Below are 19006 nucleotides of genomic sequence, written 5' to 3'. Positions count from 1 at the left end.
GGCAGGGACGAGCTGGACTGGTTTTGGGATGCGGTGGGGGGAGGGGTTAGGGTTAGGGTTAGGGTTTGCTACACCTGCCCCCATACCTCCTCCCTCACCCCCATCCCAGGCCCCAAGAAGACTTTCCACATCAAGCAGATGTTCACCTGCACATCTGCCAATGTGGTATACTGCATCCGCTGTACCCGGTGTGGCTTCCTCTACATCGGGGAAACCAAGCGGAGACTCGGGGACCGCTTTGCAGAACACCTACGCTCGGTTCGCAACAAACAACTGCACCTCCCAGTCGCGAACCATTTCAACTCCCCCTCCCATTCCTCAGACGACATGTCCATCCTGGGCCTCCTGCAGTGCCACAACGATGCCACCCGAAGGTTGCAGGAACAGCAACTCATATTCCGCAAGGAAAGATAAATTATGGGTAAAGGTAAATCAGTGGGTTGCTGAGATCCTCATGATTCTTATGCTAATTAGAACATTGCTTTTCAATCATTTTTCTTCAGATGCTTCTGTTGTTTGCAAGAGACATAATGTGGCCAGTTCACTTATAAAAGTGAATCAGAGATAGTAGGAACTGCAGATGCTGGAGAATCCGAGATAACAAGGTGCAGAGCTGGATGAACACAGCAGGCCAAGCAGCATCATAGGAGCAAAAAGGCTGACGTTTCGGGCCTAGACCCTTCATCAGAAATGGGGGAGGGGAAGGGGGTGCTGAAATAAATAGGGAGAGAAGGGGAGGGGGATAGAAGATGGATAGAGGAGAAGCTAGGTGGAGAGGAAACAGACAGGTCGAAGAGGCGGAGATGGAGCCAGTAAAGGTGAGTGTAGATGGGGAGTTAGGGAGGGGATAGGTCAGTCCAGGGAGGAGAGTTGCAGTGGGAGAGAGATCCCCTAAGGTTTGCTCCTATGCTGCTTGGCCTGCTGTGTTCATCCAGCTCTGCACCTTGTTATCTCGGATTCTCCAGCATCTGCAGTTCCTACTATCTCTGATTCAATTTTAACCCCACTGCGAAGCCTCTTCTAAGGATGCCTAGCCTGAAGAAGTTACCCTCCTCCCTCCGGACAAACCTCAGGGGATCTCTCTCCCACTGCAACTCTCCTCCCTGGACTGATCTATCCCCTCCCTAACTCCCCACCTACACTCACCTTTACTGGCTCCATCCCCGCCTCTTCGTCCTGTCTGTTTCCTCTCCACCTATCTTCTCCTCTATCCATCTTCTATCCCCCTCCCCCGCCTCCCTATTTATTTCAGCACCCCCTTCCCCTCCCCCATTTCTGATGAGGGGTCTAGGCCCGAAACGTCAGCCTTTTTGCTCCTATGATGCTGCTTGGCCTGCTGTGTTTATCCAGCTCTGCACGTTGTTGTCTCACTTATAAAAGTCTCTGATTATCAGTTAAATTCACAGCTTACAACAGCTGATAAAGGAAAGATGAACTGGTTTTCTTCAGGTTTAAAATGGGTTTTAACTGCAGAGAACAGGGAAACAGCTTCAGTATTAGTGGAAACCAAAACACACACTATCTTGTTCCCAGCCCCAAGCTCTTCAGTTACATGAGAAATAATCACACTATTGTTGGCAGGCAAAACTGGTCAAGTCTGTAGACCAATTAACTCATTGTTGCCACCCAGAAGTGCACCTGAATACCGAACACCATTGCTCCTGTTTGTCTGTGCAACCTGTTCAATTACTGCTTGTTCAAACAGAAATGCTAATTAGATATTCTTGACTCCAACTCTCCTCTTAGGAAGAAAACAGCACAGCCCAATATCTCCTACTTCTTTCTGGGACTTGGGAAACTCGGGGCCTGTTCAGTATGAACTCAGATTGTTGCCATTATCTTCAAGCATGAAACATTCCACCTTCATCCCAACAAAGTCTAATCCTGTCTGATCCCTGACTATCAATCAAGACTTACTTCAAGGTGGACTTCAGAACAGATCACATGACTCCCTGTATTTACCTTAAATTTAAAGATACAGTCAAGAAGATCATAATTTTGCAAACCCCATATTTGTAACAGACTTTCTTTTATAGTATCAGTCACATAGATTTTGGTATCATCTACAAACCTTTTCGTCATACTCCATGTATTCAAGTAAAAATCATTGACTTGACAATGAAACCTTTGCAATCACTTCTACGAATAAAAGGGAGTTTAAATCAAGAACCGCTAAATTATTTCTGCCTGAGTATACCTCTTTACAAAGTTAAATTGATGTATATTGCCATGGTGTAGAGGACAGGGGAAACTATTTTTGAAATCAAGTTAAAAGGTTCACTACAAATCAATGAATGTCGATATTTCTCCTCATCCTCCCTAATTGCAGTGTCTGATATCTGATCTCTATCTGTGATAACAGATGGAAAGTGTTCATTAACAAATGTACCAACCATTAAAAGGCCTTACACATTCTTCAGTTTTACTCTGTTATAATCCCTGCTGATGGTAACACACAAAGACAAGTCAAATTCTAGAATGAAACCTGATTGGATGGACCACAAGTTTTATTTCTGCAATTTAGTTACCATGGTGGTCAGTCACTGAACAGATTCACAAGAGGCTGCCAGTGTACTTCAATTAAAGGATATCAAAGTTTATTACATGACAATAATGCAAACAATTTTACAGTTTGCAGGAACTAGTTCAAACAGTGAAGATACTGTTTAAACTTTAAAGTTCCTTCTTCAGTTATCACACCCAAACTTGCTTTCTATCTGGTAAACCTCTGCATTCACTGGATGCTAATGTCTTTAATTAATGTCTCTAATTAATGTCTCTTCATTAGACCCTTAAACTGCTAACAGCTCACTTATTTCTTAACAGTGATTCCTTAAACTCCTCTTCCACAACTTCTGCTACTGGAGCTTTCTCTTATCGACTTGAAAACACTCGAGACTTATTTTCTCCTACCCTGGTTATTCTGGAGATTGCTAAACTAACAGCACCTTTGCTGCCATAGACCTTTTCTCTCTGGCCAAAACCTGTGCACTCACTAATCTTCTGGACGCTTCTGCCTTTCTAAAAGAACAGCTGTTTCTGTCTCTGGCTCCCTGTGTCATCAGACTCCTTGTTATTAAGCAAGAGGCCAATTTTCATTTCTCTTGCATTCAACCTGATGATGACATAGGTTTGAATCCCACCATTGCAGATGGTGAAATTTGAATTGAATAAAAAATCTAGAATTGAAAAAAATCCAGCCTAATGGCAAACATATAACCATTGTCAATCTAAAAAAAACCTAAAAAAACCATCTGGTTCACTAATCTGCGGTCCTTACCTGGTCTGACCTATATGGTCCACAGCAATGTATTTGACTGTTAACTGCCCTCTGGGCAACTCGGGATGGGAAGTTAATGATGGCCTAGCCAGTGGTCTCATATCTCATGAATAAATTTATAAAAAAGTGACCACAGGATATATTTAAGGGAATTGTTAATGACTTGAGTTGCGTAGCAAGTTGTCCTGATCTGGAATGCACACGAGATTCACATAACTTTCAAAAGGGAATTGGATCAATATTTGAAGTGGAAGAAGTTTGCAGGGATATGTAAGTGGTTTAGAGAACTGGCCTAATCAACTAACTCTTTCATAGAGCCAACATAGTCACTGTGGGCCAACTGACCTTCATGTGCTCTCTTTGATTATTGATTTCTATAGGTTCATTTGAAGCATGCAAAAGGAATTAGACTGTTACTTGAACAGGAACAATGCACAAGGTTACAGGGCAAACATGAGAGAATGGCACCAAGTGAAATGGTTATTTAGAGAGCCAGTGCTGACAAGATGGGCAGAATGGTCTACTTCTGTGCTATAATAATTCTGTGTTTCTGTGAAGTTCTGTTTGATAGCACTGTCAAAGAAATTGCACTGCTTTGATTGAGAGGGGGCTGATGGGGTGGAAATTGGCTAGGTTAGATTTGTTACGCTTTTTGTGGACAGGGTGTGGGAAATTTTCCACATTATCATTATTAAGAAATCTGAGTGACAAAATTAAATTATTGGGGTGGCTTGCATAAACTTGATTCCCTTAAGTGTTTTGATTGAGGGGTGACCTGAATGACATGAATTCAGAAAACATTTTTTGCATAACAGTAGAAGAGATCTGGAACTCTTCTTCAGAGAGCCAAAGTATCAAGACTGATAGGGATACAGAACAAATAATTGGTCAAAAGAGTTGGAGTGCAGATCAGCTATTATCAAATTGAATGCTGAACTGATCTTGAGAAATTGAAAAGCCTGCTTCTGTTCCTAATGCCACATGAGTGTTGAATTACAACTCAAACACAAAATGTGCTGCAAAATCTTGTAAACACTCGGCAAATGTGATAGCAGATATGGAGCGAGAAACAGACTGAAAATTTGGCTTTGGAGCCAAAAATCCAACACCTCGAACATTTTTGCAACCTGATCCTGCATTGCATCAGTGATGTAACAGAATTGTTAGGGCTGTTGGTTGTGGACAGGAGGTAGCAATTAAGCAAGGAGAAAAAATATAAAGGATAGTAGAAGATGAAAGTAAGGAAATTTTAGTGCAGTTGTACAGGACCTTGGTGTGACCACATTCACAGTACTAAGTATACTTTTGGTCTGCTTACTCGAAAAAGAGGTAATTCTGTTGGAAGCAGTTCAGAGAAGGTTCAGTTGACTCATTTCTGATATAAAGTCTTTATCTTATGAACAAAGGTTTAATAGATTGGGATTTTACTCATTGTAGTTTAAAAGAATGAGAGATGAGATCAACGTCAGAAGTCACACGACACCAGGTTATAGTCCAACAGGTTTATTTGAAATCGCACAAGCTTTTGGAACACAGCCCCTTCGTCAGGTGCAGCGAGAGAGCAGAGCACACAGACCCAGCATTTATTTGCAGAGAGATCAAGGACAGAAAGATCAAAATATCATACAACTGGTGTGAATGGAGTGTCAGATGATAAGTCTCTGCAGGTGATCCAGGAGTGTTAGACGGTGAGTAAAGTGTCAACAGCTGAATAACCAGCAAAGGGATGACCTATAATCCGATTAAGTGAGGCAGAGAGGTAAAAAAATTAAAAATAAGGTGGTGCTGGAGAAAAACTAAATGACTGGAATCGCATGCTGAATTCAAAACTGCACAAACTAATTAAGGTAGAGAGATCATAACAATTTATCAAGATGATGCTGTCAAAACAGGATAGTAAGGAAGATTTTACAAATACAGAACAGTGTGCTGGGGTCACCTGTAATGACATGAACCTAAGATCACGGCTGAGGCCATCTTCACAGGTATGGAACTTGGCTATCAGTCTCTGCTGGGTAATTATGCATTGTTGTGTATCTCGAAGTCCACTTTGGAGGCTGCTTACCTGAAGATCAGAATGCCCTTGACCACTGAAGTGTTCCCCCACTGGGAGGGAACATTCTTGTCTGGCGGTGTCCATTCATCTGTTGTTGTAGCGCCTGCATGGTTTTGCCAATATACCATGCCTCGGGGCATCCCTGCCTGCAGCGTATGAAATAGACAACATTGGCTGAGTCACATGAGTATCTACCATGCATGTGGTGGGTGGTGTTCACGCACGTATTGGTAGTATCCATGTCGATGATCTGACATGTCTTGCAGAGGTTGCCATGGCAAGGTTTTGTGATGTTGTGGTCTATGTTGTCCTGAGGCTGGGTAGTGGACAATGCTCTAAGGTTTGGTGGTTGTTTGAAGGTGAGAAGTGGAGACGTAGGGAAGATCTTGTCAAGATGCTCATCGTCATCAATGACATGTTGAAGGCTGCGAAGAACATGGCGTAGTTTCTTGGCTCCAGGGAAGTACAGGACAATGAAGGGTACTCTATCGGTCATATCCTGTGTCTGTTTTCTGAGGAGGTCATTGTGGTTTTTCGCCGTGGCATGTCAGAACTGGTGATCAATGAGTTGAGTATCGTATGCCGTTCTTATGAGGGCGTCCTTCAAAACCTTCAGGTGTCCATCGCGTTCCTCCTCATCTGAGCAGATCCTGTGAATGTGCAGGGCTTGTCCGTAGGGATGGATTCTTTAATATATTTAGGGTGGAAGCTCAAGAAGTGCAGCATCGTGAGGTTATCTGTAGACTTGCGGTACAGTGAGGTACTGAGGTGTCTGTCCTTGATGGAGATGTGTGTGTCCAAGAATGAGACTGATTCTGAAGAGTAGTCCATCTTAAGTCTGATGGTGGGATGAAACTTGTTGATATCGCTATGTGGTTGGTTTGATGATTCCTTGCCATGAGTCCAAAGGAAGAAAAAGTCGTCAATGTATCTGGTGTATAGTGCTGGTTGGAGGTCCTGTTCAGACTACAGACTAGATCATTGGCACTTAAGCACTTGAGAGAACTCGACAGGGTGGATTCTGAGAGGATGATTCCCTTTGTAGGAAAGACTAGAAAGAGGAGACAGCTTTAAGAATAAGAGGTATCACCTTTAAGACAATGAGTAGGAAAAGCTTTTTCTCTGAAGTTACCTATCCTGTAAAATTCTCTTCCCCAGGAAACAATGGATGCAGTGTCGTTGAATTTATTCAAGTCTGCGTTGGGTAGATATTTGACAAAGAATCAAGTCAAGGGCCATGGGGGTGGGCAGGAAAGTGGTGTTGAGACCACAATCACATCATCTTATTGAGTGTTGGGAGCAGGTTAAAGGGGCCAAATGCGATGTTCCTAAAAGACAAATCACAATAACATCTGGGCTTGCAAAGAAAAAGCACTGACTGTAACATCAACAATGTTGTGTCGGCAAAGAGCAGGGAGCTTGGATGAAGTCAAAGAACAACTTTGAGAGAGGTTATATGGACCAGTTTGTGAGTGGTATAAGATTATTGCATTTTTGTACTGAGAGAAAATTTGACCTACCTGAAGAACAGCAGCACACAGCTTCCTCTTTCTTTCTTTGCAACTTCTCGCAGCAAAGTGTGGGAGCTGAAAACCCATCAGAAGTTATTTTCAGCACTCATGGAGGATTCCTAGAGCAGATTTGTTGGAATCTACCTCACTACCTCAAGCAAGGACAATACAGCCAGCTACAATTGTTTCAGGAAGATATCCTTTGCTGGCTGCTTCTGTATGCAGAAGAACCCATGGAATCAGAACACCATTTGGGACAAGCTGTGATATTTTATCATGAGTTTACCTATCCCTTGGTCAAGGTACTTTAAAGTTAACACAAGGGCAGTTAGGGATGGGTACCAAGTACTGGCCCACATCCAACAAGTGAATTAAAAAAACTCACTTTTTTTCTTTTCCTTGGACTTGTGTGTGTACATTTTTTTAGAGGGTAAGTATACATTGCAAAGCCGAAAGTGTTTGTCAGTAATCTTTGTCTCTCTAAGTAAGTTTGTTTTGTTGAAAAAAAGAAACTGGCTGATTTATTTTGATATAGCCTGAGATCTATAATAAATGGTCATATTACCAACTTGGTTAAATTTGAAAATTTATTGTGACCAGTGGAAGAGTTAGAGTAGGAAAGGATACAATGCACCTCCTCAATCTGCGTCATAAGACTCGAAGCACCTTTTACACATATTTTATACACTGCAGTCATGAGCATCAGTGGCTTAGTGCCCGCCAGCTATACTTAAACACATTTCAAATTCGACCTGATGTATTCAGTTCTGAAGAAGGGTCACTGGACCCGAAACATTAACACTGCTTTCTCTCTACAGTATAGCCTGACCTGCTGAGTTTTTATTTCATTTGATTCAAATTATTAGGACTGTGTAGAACAAGCTTTACATTACACATAGCTGCACTGACCCAGGAGTGTTAGATTTTAACTTTAGGTGCCAGAATTCTCATATACCTTCATTATGAAACAACACTGTGAGATTATCCTTTTTACTGTTGGTTTCACTTCACTTTAAGCTGGGATAAGATGGGTATTGTCTTAAACAATGATGATGCTTCTTGTCTGCTTGTTTGGATTATTTTGAGATGCTAAAGGGTAATGTTCCTTTGGAGTTGTAAAGAAGAATAAAGAATAGTCACTGGCTTATGTTAATAAATCTTTTTATTTATTGCAGGTCTGTCGGACCATGCCCAAGGGAGTCAGCTGGTAAGGGACTTTACTTTGGGAAGCAGTTATATAGTGGGATAGTTTCCTCTGGATTGCACTGTGATGTTCTGAATGTTCCACACTACTTGGTCATGAGTACAAAACACTCTCACACAGTCAAGATGAAAAAATGGTCAGGCCTGATGCTGAATACTGGTTGCAAAAAAAGTTTTGGTTGGGGGAGGGGGGGAAATCCCTGTTTCTCAAATGTGTGTTTGTTAGTCTGTGCAGAGCCTTGCAAAACACTTAATGTTTGACTTTCATTTTTTTGTTTGTCTGTCTCTCCAAAGTTGTAGGTTAATATTCAGTTTTTATTAGACAAATATTATTAAGATTTTGAACAGGATGCTGTATGTCATGCAATTCCCCTTCCCATTCTTCCTCAGTGAACTAAAGGACTGCACACTTGTTCACATCCCCACTTTGTTCTTCAGATGTCAGGCATGACTCTTTATCACCACTACTAGCTGAAGCAGTGTGTCTGTCTTCTGAAACAAAATGCCCATGTAATTGTCCCCCTCTCTGATGCACTTTGGTGTCAGAAACTCAGACTCCACTTCCTCGACTCTTGAGCCAAAGTTCCTCAAATTGAAATGGAAACATTTACCATAGATCTGTTTCCTGTAGATCACACAAGTGTCCACCAGCTTGCACGTGGTGCAGCTGCAGCACATCATTTCATTTAAATAATTAAGTTTATAAATGTCACTCAATGATTATCGATGTCAAGTGGTTTTAACTAGTTAAGCTATAAATTCAAAATATACTTCTCTGTTAAAACGTCTGTCCCATTTACAGGAAAACTAAAAACTTTAAACGCACCAACAACTCACCTATCTGCTTCCAGGCTTCAACTCTCACAACCTGCTGCTGCATCTTTCAGACCATTCCTTATATGTAAAAGATCAGGACAACACCTCTTCCCTCATTGAACTGAATTCTGTCGCTCATCAAGTATCTAACTTTGTCTCAAGCTCATATCTTGGTGCTTGCTTACTTTGTGCACTTTGTGCAAGACCATCTGCATTTCTACCAGCTCAAATTCTACAGTAGGCAACTAATTCAGAAATTATAGGAACAGGTTGCCTCAACATAAAGATTTACTGTGAAGGTTTCAGACGAGAAGTATCTAGTTACAACCATCAACAGTTTACTCGAAGCTGAGAAAGTCTAAGTCCACTTCTGAGAATACTCAAGGCAGAGACAATCAGACTCTTGGAGTGGAAATTGAAAGTAACAGGCCAGAATTCTCTTTAGTGTTTGAGTACTGTAAAGGGGTGCTGTTGGAACACGGGATTGTACTTTTACTCAGTGTTTCAAAATCTTTCAAATTATATTTTATGTAAAGGTTGGTTTGTTCTATTTTATCCTTTGTTTTGTGTAATAAACTTCTGTTTTATTGCTTAAAACCAATTTGCAGCATTGCGTGCTTGTATTTCATCGAAATACTACCTTGTTAGATTGTATTTTAATTTTTTTATTTATCAAGCCAGATTTCAGTCTAGTATCTGAGGTGTACTGAAATAACATCAGATAGGATTATAACAGCCCTGAGATTATGAAAATTCTTTTCTCAAAGGGTTGTTAGTTTGGGAAATCCTCTTAGCCAGAGAGTAGTTGAAAGGTTGTTAAATATAGTCAGTGTCGAGTTAGATCAATTTTTAATCAGCAAGGGAGACTGGGGGTCAGAGAGGAAGTTGATTTAAAGCCACAGTGAGGTCAGCCAGGATCTTGTTGAATGGCAAAGCAAGCTTGAGGACTCGAATGGCTCCCAATTCTTGTGTTCTTGTGGAGCAAGGTGACAGCCACAATAATTACCAATCATATAGTGGTAAGAGAGAATGTAATGAGAGGCAAACAGTAAGTGGACAATTAAGAAATAGAAAAGGATTCAAGGCTGTAATGAGAGTTGTGGCCTTTGAAAGCAGTGATGAAGTGGTAGATTTATAAATGGAGAGCTTAGACAAACGTGGCAAATACAAAGTGGCTTTAATGGGGAACTTTCACTTGCATAGTGATTGAGTTAAGCAGGTTATCACATGTCAGAACAAATTAGTTTCTTGAGTGAGTTCAAGATAGTCTTCTGTGGTATTTTGTCCAAAAACAAACAGATGTTCAATTTAGTTGGCAGTCTTTTAAAAATGTTGATATCAGCAGCTATGACATAATTGAGTTCAACATAGAGTTTTAAAGGGATGAGCACAAAACAGCCACTAGATTTAGATAAGGCTCCCTTCAACTGTCAACAGTGAAATGGATGCACCTGTTAATCCATAAAGTGAGAAAATTTGTAGGGGGTGTTAAAAAGAACTGAATGTAATACAGAAAGAGTTTATAGGCCTGTGGGGATATTGTGTATGTTATTCTGCTATTTAATAAAGCATACAGTCTCTTTATTCTGACCACAAATCCTCTGCATCCAGATAACTAAACCAGCCTAGATTTTACTGCTTGGTGTCACAGTCATAGATTAGACTCTCATTTACTAGTATCCTTTGGCCTTACACTATCTTTAAATATTTACTGACCAGAGCCCCAGCTGTAATAACTACAGACATTGGCATTGTTCCCAATTTTATTCTTCTTCTTCTGCTTCAGCTAAAATCTGTGCTAAGACCTGAATCATTAGGCTTTGCAGCCAGCTATACTTTGCTCTAGCCCTGACTGTTCTGGTGCTTTTTTTTTGCTTTGTGGTGCAGAGAGGTCATAAATGTTGCAGTTTTTAGGATTTTGTGTCTTTCTTGTGATTTTAATGTGTATGTTGGTGCCACCAATACTAGTTAGTATGTGTGTGTCTGTGTGTTTCTGCCTCCTATTATGTGTAGCTCTGTGTGGCTCTGTATCTGGTTGTGTATCTGTCTGTATATTTACATATCTATGTCCCTCCATGTGGCATTGTATTGCCTCCCCCTATCATTCTGTGTAATGCTTTATATGTGTTTTTGATAAGGTGGTTGACTTTGTTTTGATTCTGCGGTGCTTGGTCATTTAAGGATCTGCCTGCAGATTGAAAATGTTGGAGGAACACAGCAGGCCAGGCAGCATCAGAGGAGCAGGAAAGCTGATGTTTTGGGTCAGGACCCTTCTTCAGAAATGGGGAGGGGGAAGGGAGCCCAGAAATAGAGAGAGGAGAGGTGGGGCTGGGGAAAGTAGGTGGGATGGTGATAGGTGAGTGCAGGTAGGGAGTAGTGGGCATTGATCAGTGAGGTGGGAGGGGCGGCTTTTGGGAGAGAAGATGGACAGGATGTGTCAGGTCAAGGAGGCAGGGATGAGAGGGTGGGTTGGTCATGGGACGAGGCCGGGGGTTTGGAGATTTTGAAACTGGTAAAGTCCACATTTAGGCCATTGGGCTGTAGGCTCTGGAGGTAGAATATAAGGTACTGCTCCTCCAGGTGCGGGTGGCATCATTGTGACATGTCCATCCTGGGCCTCCTTCGGTGTCACAATGATGCCTAAATGTGGACTTTACTAGTTTCAAATCTCCCAATCCTCAGCTCCACACTGTGTTATCTCTGACTCCAGCATCTGCAGTTCTTACTATCTTGGATTGAAAATGTTGTTGTATTTGCCTTATAAAATGTGAGGCACCAAGTGTCTTTGTTCCCTGTGAGCCTGCTCCAGTATAAAACCTCAGAAGAACTGTGCTGACATTTAACAAGGGAGAAGACATTAATTAAAATGTTGACCTACTAATTCCTAAGATCAATCATTTTATTAAAAGTACATGGTTTTCCCTTGAAACATAACTTAATCGTTCTACAATTGGCTCCTCAAGAAATTGAATTTAGTTTGGCCGTACACCAAGGATAGAAATATTTTTTAAAAATCCTCCTTGAAATCAAGTACCTGTGATTCCACTGAGTATGACTGAAATATTTATGCAACACACTATTTTGTTTCAAGCTCCCAACATCAGAGGTCAGGGCCAAACTTGAGTCATGTTCCAACCTCTATTTCTAGGTTGCTAGAGAACCCTGGGGCCTTAATTGGCCCCGTGGTTAGTCGGCCTCGCAATTAGACAGACTTGAGGTGGGAGTGAGGTCAGGCAGACTTCTGAGGGATGGATTCGAAGGCCTAACTCATGAGTTCCTAAATATATTGGCCTGGATCTTCAGATTGGCAGCATTTTTCCAAATACCCCTCACTGAACCCACCCATCCTTATCTGCACTATAAATAGATGAATTCTCAAGCCTATTCATAAAAGCCAGATTGCCTCTAAGAGCCCATAAACTCCCCCAGATAAATAACTTTACTGTCAGAACTACTAACTTAGTCACTGTCTAAATTGAAATCAGAAAAGCACTGGGAATGCCAAGTGGTATTATTGCTCAACTATTAATCCCATTACCCAGGTAAAGTTCTGGGGACCTGGGTTTAAATCCCACGATGGCAGATGGTAGAAATTGAATTCAAAAAAAGTCTGGAATTAAGAGTTTAATGATGACCAGGAAGCCATTATTTTTTGTTGGAAGAAACCTATCTGGTTCACTAATGTCTTTAATGCCATCCTAACGTGATTCCAAACCTGCAACAATGTGGGTGACATTGTGCTTATTCTAACTAATTGTTTTATTGTTTTCTTTGTGGATGTAGCTGACAAGGCCAGTGTTTATAGCCCGTTATGAATTCCCCTTGAACAGAGTGACTTGCTAGCCCATTTCAAAGGGCAGTTAAGAGTCAACCATATCTCTGGATCTGTGCAATGTGAAATGCGTTTTATAAATGAAAGTTATTTATTTCTTTCAGGGGAGTTAGCTTGCTGTGGAGTATAATTAAATATTTGTTGTAGGACAATTATTCCCCCTTCAGATGATGATGGGTGTTTACTTACAAACTTTGTGAAAACTGATTAGTTAAAACAAAACAAACTTTTACAAAATGACTTAGGTGTTGATGATATCATATTTTAAGAGTATATAATCTGCTTAATTTAATGGATAGAAACTATGTTCAAAGGGGCCAGTTCACTTACTCAGAACATCTGATGTCGTGTGCCATTCTCTACCCAGATGTTGCACGGTATCTTTAATTTCTTCAAATTGGTCCCATGGTTTTTAACAAAAGTGTGAAAAATATCCAATGATGTTCTTCAAAATATGTTATGGAAACTTATTAAATAACAGAACATGTACAACAGGAACCAGAACATAACTGCTGCACGCACCCGATCAGTCGTCTGAAGCTGAAGTGTTTCTGCTGGGTCTCCATCAGATTTCAGGATGCTCCCAGGCAATCCAGGAGCATTGGCATTTGTGTGTGCATGTGGGTATGTGATGACAATATATGTTCAATAATTGAGAAGAGGCTCATGGAAGATACAAAGTCTTAATTCACAACTCACTTCAAATGCAAAATGATGTATTCCACACAGTATACTCTTCCCTTTCCTTGATGTAAAGATTGCTGAAAGTTACAATTTGGGAGTTGTATGGAATCAGCAATCAATGTTGCTGTCCCAGTATGATGAGGGCTTTAAATCCTCACTTAAAGTTAGAACAGCATTCTTGAAAATTGCAAATTTAAATGGAACAACTTTAAGCAAATTGAATATTTCCATTAAAATTGATGTAAGAACCATGGTTAGATTCCATGGAAACTTACAATTAAGAAAGATGTGAAACATTAAATCCTCTAGGTTTAAATACTTTACATTATTAAACTCCAATATTGGTAAATGAGATAACTTTTTAAATGAATTAGAAATGATCAATTATGGTAACCTTCTATTTGCAGTAATACTCACTCATCACTGATTCTGTTCCCAAACCTTCTGCTCCCCATCCCATTCTCTGACCCTCCTCATCACTGCATCCTTTCTGCTTGACAGACCTCCTGCTTCCCATCTCTCCCACATTTGCTTCCAATTGGAATCCTGATTCTGAGTGAGGATTCTGAAACTGACTTGCAAGAGGCTAGAGGAGCAGTTTTAGCTGTCCTTTCAGTGAGGGTTCAAGAGAGGGATGCAGTGAGCAGGAGCATTTAATAGAAGCATCAATTATATCAGCTCCAGCTTGGCACATCAGGATCCAGAGCTCTGGCTTCAGATCTGACCTGGACCTTGACTTGGAATGTAGGTTCAGGAGGGGGAAGGGGAAGTGAGTCAAGGAGCCGATGAGAGGCTAAGTAAGGGAGCCGCTGAGGACGTAAGTTTTGAGGGTTGGCAACAAAAGGACAGGTTAGGGTGCAGGGTAGAGAGAGGGTACAAGTTGGAGTGTTGAGTTGGAGGTGGGAGAGGGTGCAAGTCCAAGGGTTGGCAGCAGGAGACTTGAGTTAGGGAGAGGGGGCAAGTTGGAGAGTCAGCAGTGAGAGAATGGGTTGGGAAGCAACGTTGGATGACCAGTCAGGGAGTGGGAAAGGCTGCTCCAAATGCTGCCTATAGGTCGTGTAGCTGAATGTCAGACAAGCAGGAAATGACTTTAAAACATACCTTATAACACTATACAGATGAACATATGTATTAACAGCAGGAATAGGCCAATCAGCCCTTAGGGCCTGCTCTTCCAGTTGATGAAATAAAGAACATACTAGAATATGGACCCCATTAGCTGACCAAAATGCAAAACAACATAGAACAGGGCAACAAAAATGCTGTAGTGTGTTATTTATCCAGGATGAACCTTTGTTGGTTTTTTGGTAATAACATGCTGACATGTGGATCTACTAGTTAACAATGAACTGGAGAGATTTTAATTTTCAGATGTGATAAAGTGTTGGTGCTGTTGATTAGTTCTTCATATTGTGTGGTGTCAGATGGTTTCCCAGCTCTTTGATACAGTCTGCAGTTGACAGAAGGAGCAGTATTCTGAAATATGTTCTGCCTCCCTGAAAACTGTTTTCTTTGTTATTTACTGGAATTGTGTATTAATCCAATTAATTTCTTCAATATGAAAACCTATAAATGTGAGAGAGTTCAGGTCAAATTAGACATTTGGACTTATCAGATTTATGAAAAACCTGGATATGCAGAATGTTCTTTCACCTCTTGGACCTCAGTTTGAAGGAAACTCAGTGACGTCATCATTTGCTCTTCGTAACGTGAGGTTGGTGTGGAACTAACAATAAAAAACCAACTTGAATTTATATAGCACCATTAACAAAGATAAACAACTCAGTGGCTTCACAAGACATTATGGATTGAGTATATAAGGAGAATGTACTGAAAGTGACCAAAAAACTAGTCATAGAGGTGTGTTTTAAGAAGGATCTCAAAAGAGGAAAGAGAGGCAAGTTTGGAATGGTTTGAGGGGGAAGAATTCCAGAGCTCCCAGGCTCTGCACTGAAGGCACAGTTACTAATGAAAATTAGGCTGGCAAAGATAGACCTTAGGTTTAGGGTAAAAGTTCGGCACAACATCATGGGCCGAAGGGCCTGTACTGTGCTGTGCTGTACTGTTCCATGTTCTAAAACAGGCCAGAATTGACACAGCACAGAAATCTTGTGACGATTGTAGGTCTCAAGGAGATTACAGAGATAGGGTGGGGAAAGATCCCTGAGGGATTTGAAAACAAGGCTGAACATATTAAAATTGAGTTGTTTCTGGACTGGGAGCCATCATAGGCCAGAAAGCGCAGGGGTGAACAGTACTTCAATCCACAAGCAAGGCAATGCCCTGTCTGAACCAAGTACAGCATAACCCCACATTAAATGGAATAAAGGACTCCCTACTCCCCCAAAAGCACTAATCAAATGAGTCATGATGTGTTTCTTCCAGCTGCTGCTACTGCTGAAAATATATGCTTTTGGATCTTTCATATACAGGTAATCCTTGTTTTACATTGCCCTGCAAAATATTCATTTCAATATTGTTTTAGTTTCAGGACCTGTTTGTCTGGATTATGTAGTAATTTCTGGTTTAATGTGTTGCACGTACATTTCATGTTATTGTGTGTTGGAGTCACCTGCTGTTGGGGTTGGCTGCATAATGGGGGATCTAAAGGAACTTCAGGACAGAATTTTTTCCAAGGAGACCGGCTTCATCCATTGCCGTCCACCCCATCCTGGTGTTACATTCCTCCAGCCTTGCCCTAGCTTTGTGGTTCACCCATTATTCTTACCTTAGGCCCTGGGGTCTGTTTGTAGCCACTCCTTTCTCATGGCTCCTACTCTGGACTGGCACTAATGAGCTCCATCTAGTGGCAGAAGTTCATCGGTGCAGGTAATGCTGGAACTCAGCAATTCCACACACTGACCAATTTCCACTGGAGCTCAATTCTTTAAAATGTCATATACTATTGTATTTCTTGTATATTTATTGATGTCTTTCACTTTGCAAATTATTCAGCTAGGAATGTACAGTGCTGTATAGTCTGCTCTACGTCAGATTAAGCAGCTTCACTCAGTTTGTAATGCATTTCTTTTCAAAGGCATTCAATAGGCAATAAATGGTCTTTTCAGAAATGCTCACACACCATGAATGAATAAAAGAAATGGATTATAATATATACAATACCAGTAATCTCAAACACACCTTCCCACTTACCGGTAGTTTCATACTCCTTACCTTTCCCCTTTTGCTGAGCATCACATCTTCCCCTTTCTGATAACCCAAAGTAAAGATCACCAGTAGATGCACATTCATTCCAGGTTTATTTGTTACATAATGCATACAAAATGACAGTAACTACCTTGGTACATTTCCTTACAGTCTGTCCTCCATGTGCCTTTGCGTGACCTGTCAGATGCTTCTCCAGCAGGTGGAAAGCTGCTGACCTTGAATTGAGGACTGTAGGTGACCTTAGAGAATGACCTTGAGCAGCTCTGGGCTTGGAAAGCCCAGCTTAAGGCTATACAATCCCAGACTGGGCAGCGTGGTCTGGGCTGGCTTGCAGGCTACGTCATGGGCACTGGTGGAGTAACAGGGTGGGAGGTCAAATACTGTGTTCTCTGTGAGTACTATATGGAGCTGCTGCTGAAATGCTGTTTGTTAACCTTACTGACCTGTTGACAAATGGATCGATGGGACTGTTGTGATACCATCAAAGCCCCTTTCACCATTGGTATCCAGAGCTATATTGGTAGCAGCCTGCACAATGCAGAGCTTAGGTCTTTGATTAAAACTCTTCATGCTGCAATGGAATGTGTGATGTCAGCTATCAGATACTTTATCAGGCTGGGTTCCACAGTTGTGCTGGTGGAGGTAACCATCTGTTCCATATTGGAAAAGGTAGGTTCCAAGCTATACACAAAGCCCTCTGCCATGTTGCTACTGGACTCTTCCATATTCCTTTCTTGTTCTGTGCAGGTTTACTAATGCACAATCATTTGTATTTTTAAATTTCTTTCACAGTATGTGGGTATCTCTGGCTAAGCTAGTATTTATTGCCCATCCTTGGTTACCTTTAAGGTGTTGGTGATCCATTTATTGAACTGCTGCAGTGCATGTGATGTTGGTACACTCAGAGTAATGTTAGGAAGCAAATTTCAGAATTTTGAACCAGGAACAGAGAAGGAGTAACAATGTGGTTCCAAGTTGAGATAGTGTGTGTCTTGGAGGGCAATTTGCTAATGGTGGTGTTCCCATCTGCTGCCTGTATCCTTCTAGGTTTGGGATTTTCATATGAATGTTCTATACCATGTGTCGTTCAGAAGGAACTTGTAACCCTACCTTCCAATGAGCTGGCATCTGTATCATCCCTCCCTGATACAATTCCACTCGTCACCTCTGCCATCCCTCCCAACAACTAGTTTCCTGGTCTTTGAAGTATACACAATATGTTTGACTGCTGAGGAAGATGTTAATCTAGGAGTCAGGCTGGCGCCAACAGCTCATATATAACGGTAATAGAAGCTGGTGTTTCAGGACATCATAGAATTGTAACGTGATTGGGGTTGTAAGATTGTAACATGGGCTGGTGTAAGATTTTGTCACATTAAGTGCAAGCTTTAGCTTATAGGATTGGATTGGTGTTGAAGTTGCTGTAAAACCTGTAAGTGAGAGAAAGTCAAAGGATTTGTATCTGATGTCCTTTATTTTTAGGTGTCTGGATTTTCAAATTGGATATTCAATTGGGACAGTGAACCAGGGTTGCATGTTGTGTAACATTTCTTGTTTTGATCATTTTCACCTGGAATTATTGTTATTGCATAAAGATGTTATTACAATTCCAGTCTAGACTTTCAAATTTTGTTACTTGTCCAGATGAAACCCACAAATTTTGTTATGATCCAGTTAGTGACCAGTAATCTTTGTTTTGACATAGTCAAAATTAGAAATTGCAATTACTCACTAAGAGGATAAACCCTCAAGATTCCATAATTTTAAGCAAACCAAAGAAATTTGACTACACTTGAGTTAGTAAACAGTCAGTACTATCCTCCTTCCGATCTGACATCCAGAATTAGTATGAAGCAAACTGTATACATACCTTCCAAGTCTACAAGCTCTACCAACTGGAAGGACAAGGGCAGCAGGTAAATGGGAACATCATCATGTGCAAGTTTTCCTCCGAACCACACACCCTCCTGACTTGGAACTACACACATGGATACACATGCCATGCCTTCCCTCTTGCTGGGCCAAAATCCTGGAATTCCCTCCCTAAATGCAGTATGGGTGTACCACACCCTAAGGATTGCAGTTCAAAAACTGGCAGCTCACTACCACCTTTTTGAGGACGATTGGGGATGGGCACTAATGCTGGCCTAGCTAGTGCGCCCACATCCCATGATTGAATTTTAAACAAATATCTTCTGCAAATGACAATTGACAAATTGTCAAATTTAAAAATGAGATTGATATCAAAGGAATTAAGAGGTATGGGTCAAAGGTGGGCATACAGAATTAGGTCAGAGATAGTAGGAACTGCAGATGCTGGAGAACCTGAGATAACAAGGTGTAGAGCTGGATGAACACAGCAGGCCAAGCAGCATCAGAGGAGCAGGAAGGCTGACGTTTCGGGCCTAAACCCTTCTTCAGAAAATGAAGAAGGGTCTAGGCCCAAAACGTCAGCC

General features: G+C 41.2%; 1 protein-coding gene across 4 annotated transcripts in view; it reads left to right on the top strand.

The window, feature by feature from the left end:
• Positions 1–19006, top strand: part of LOC109910847 (metastasis-associated protein MTA1-like) — a 78444-nt gene that overhangs the window by 45982 nt on the left and 13456 nt on the right. For 2 of the 4 annotated variants that reach the window (XM_048600206.1, XM_048600209.1), the window contains exon 15: positions 8023–8054. In XM_048600206.1, the coding sequence (XP_048456163.1) occupies positions 8023–8054 (32 nt within the window). Of the gene's footprint in view, positions 1–1746; positions 2401–8022; positions 8055–8852; positions 9357–19006 lie in introns of those variants that run through there. The other 2 variants (XM_048600210.1, XM_048600208.1) reach the window with 2 other exon arrangements.

The sequence above is a fragment of the Rhincodon typus genome, chromosome 8 (assembly GCF_021869965.1).
Source record: "Rhincodon typus isolate 14 chromosome 8, sRhiTyp1.1, whole genome shotgun sequence".
Lineage (NCBI taxonomy): Eukaryota > Metazoa > Chordata > Chondrichthyes > Orectolobiformes > Rhincodontidae > Rhincodon > Rhincodon typus.
This window is presented reverse-complemented; position numbering and strand designations above follow the sequence as displayed.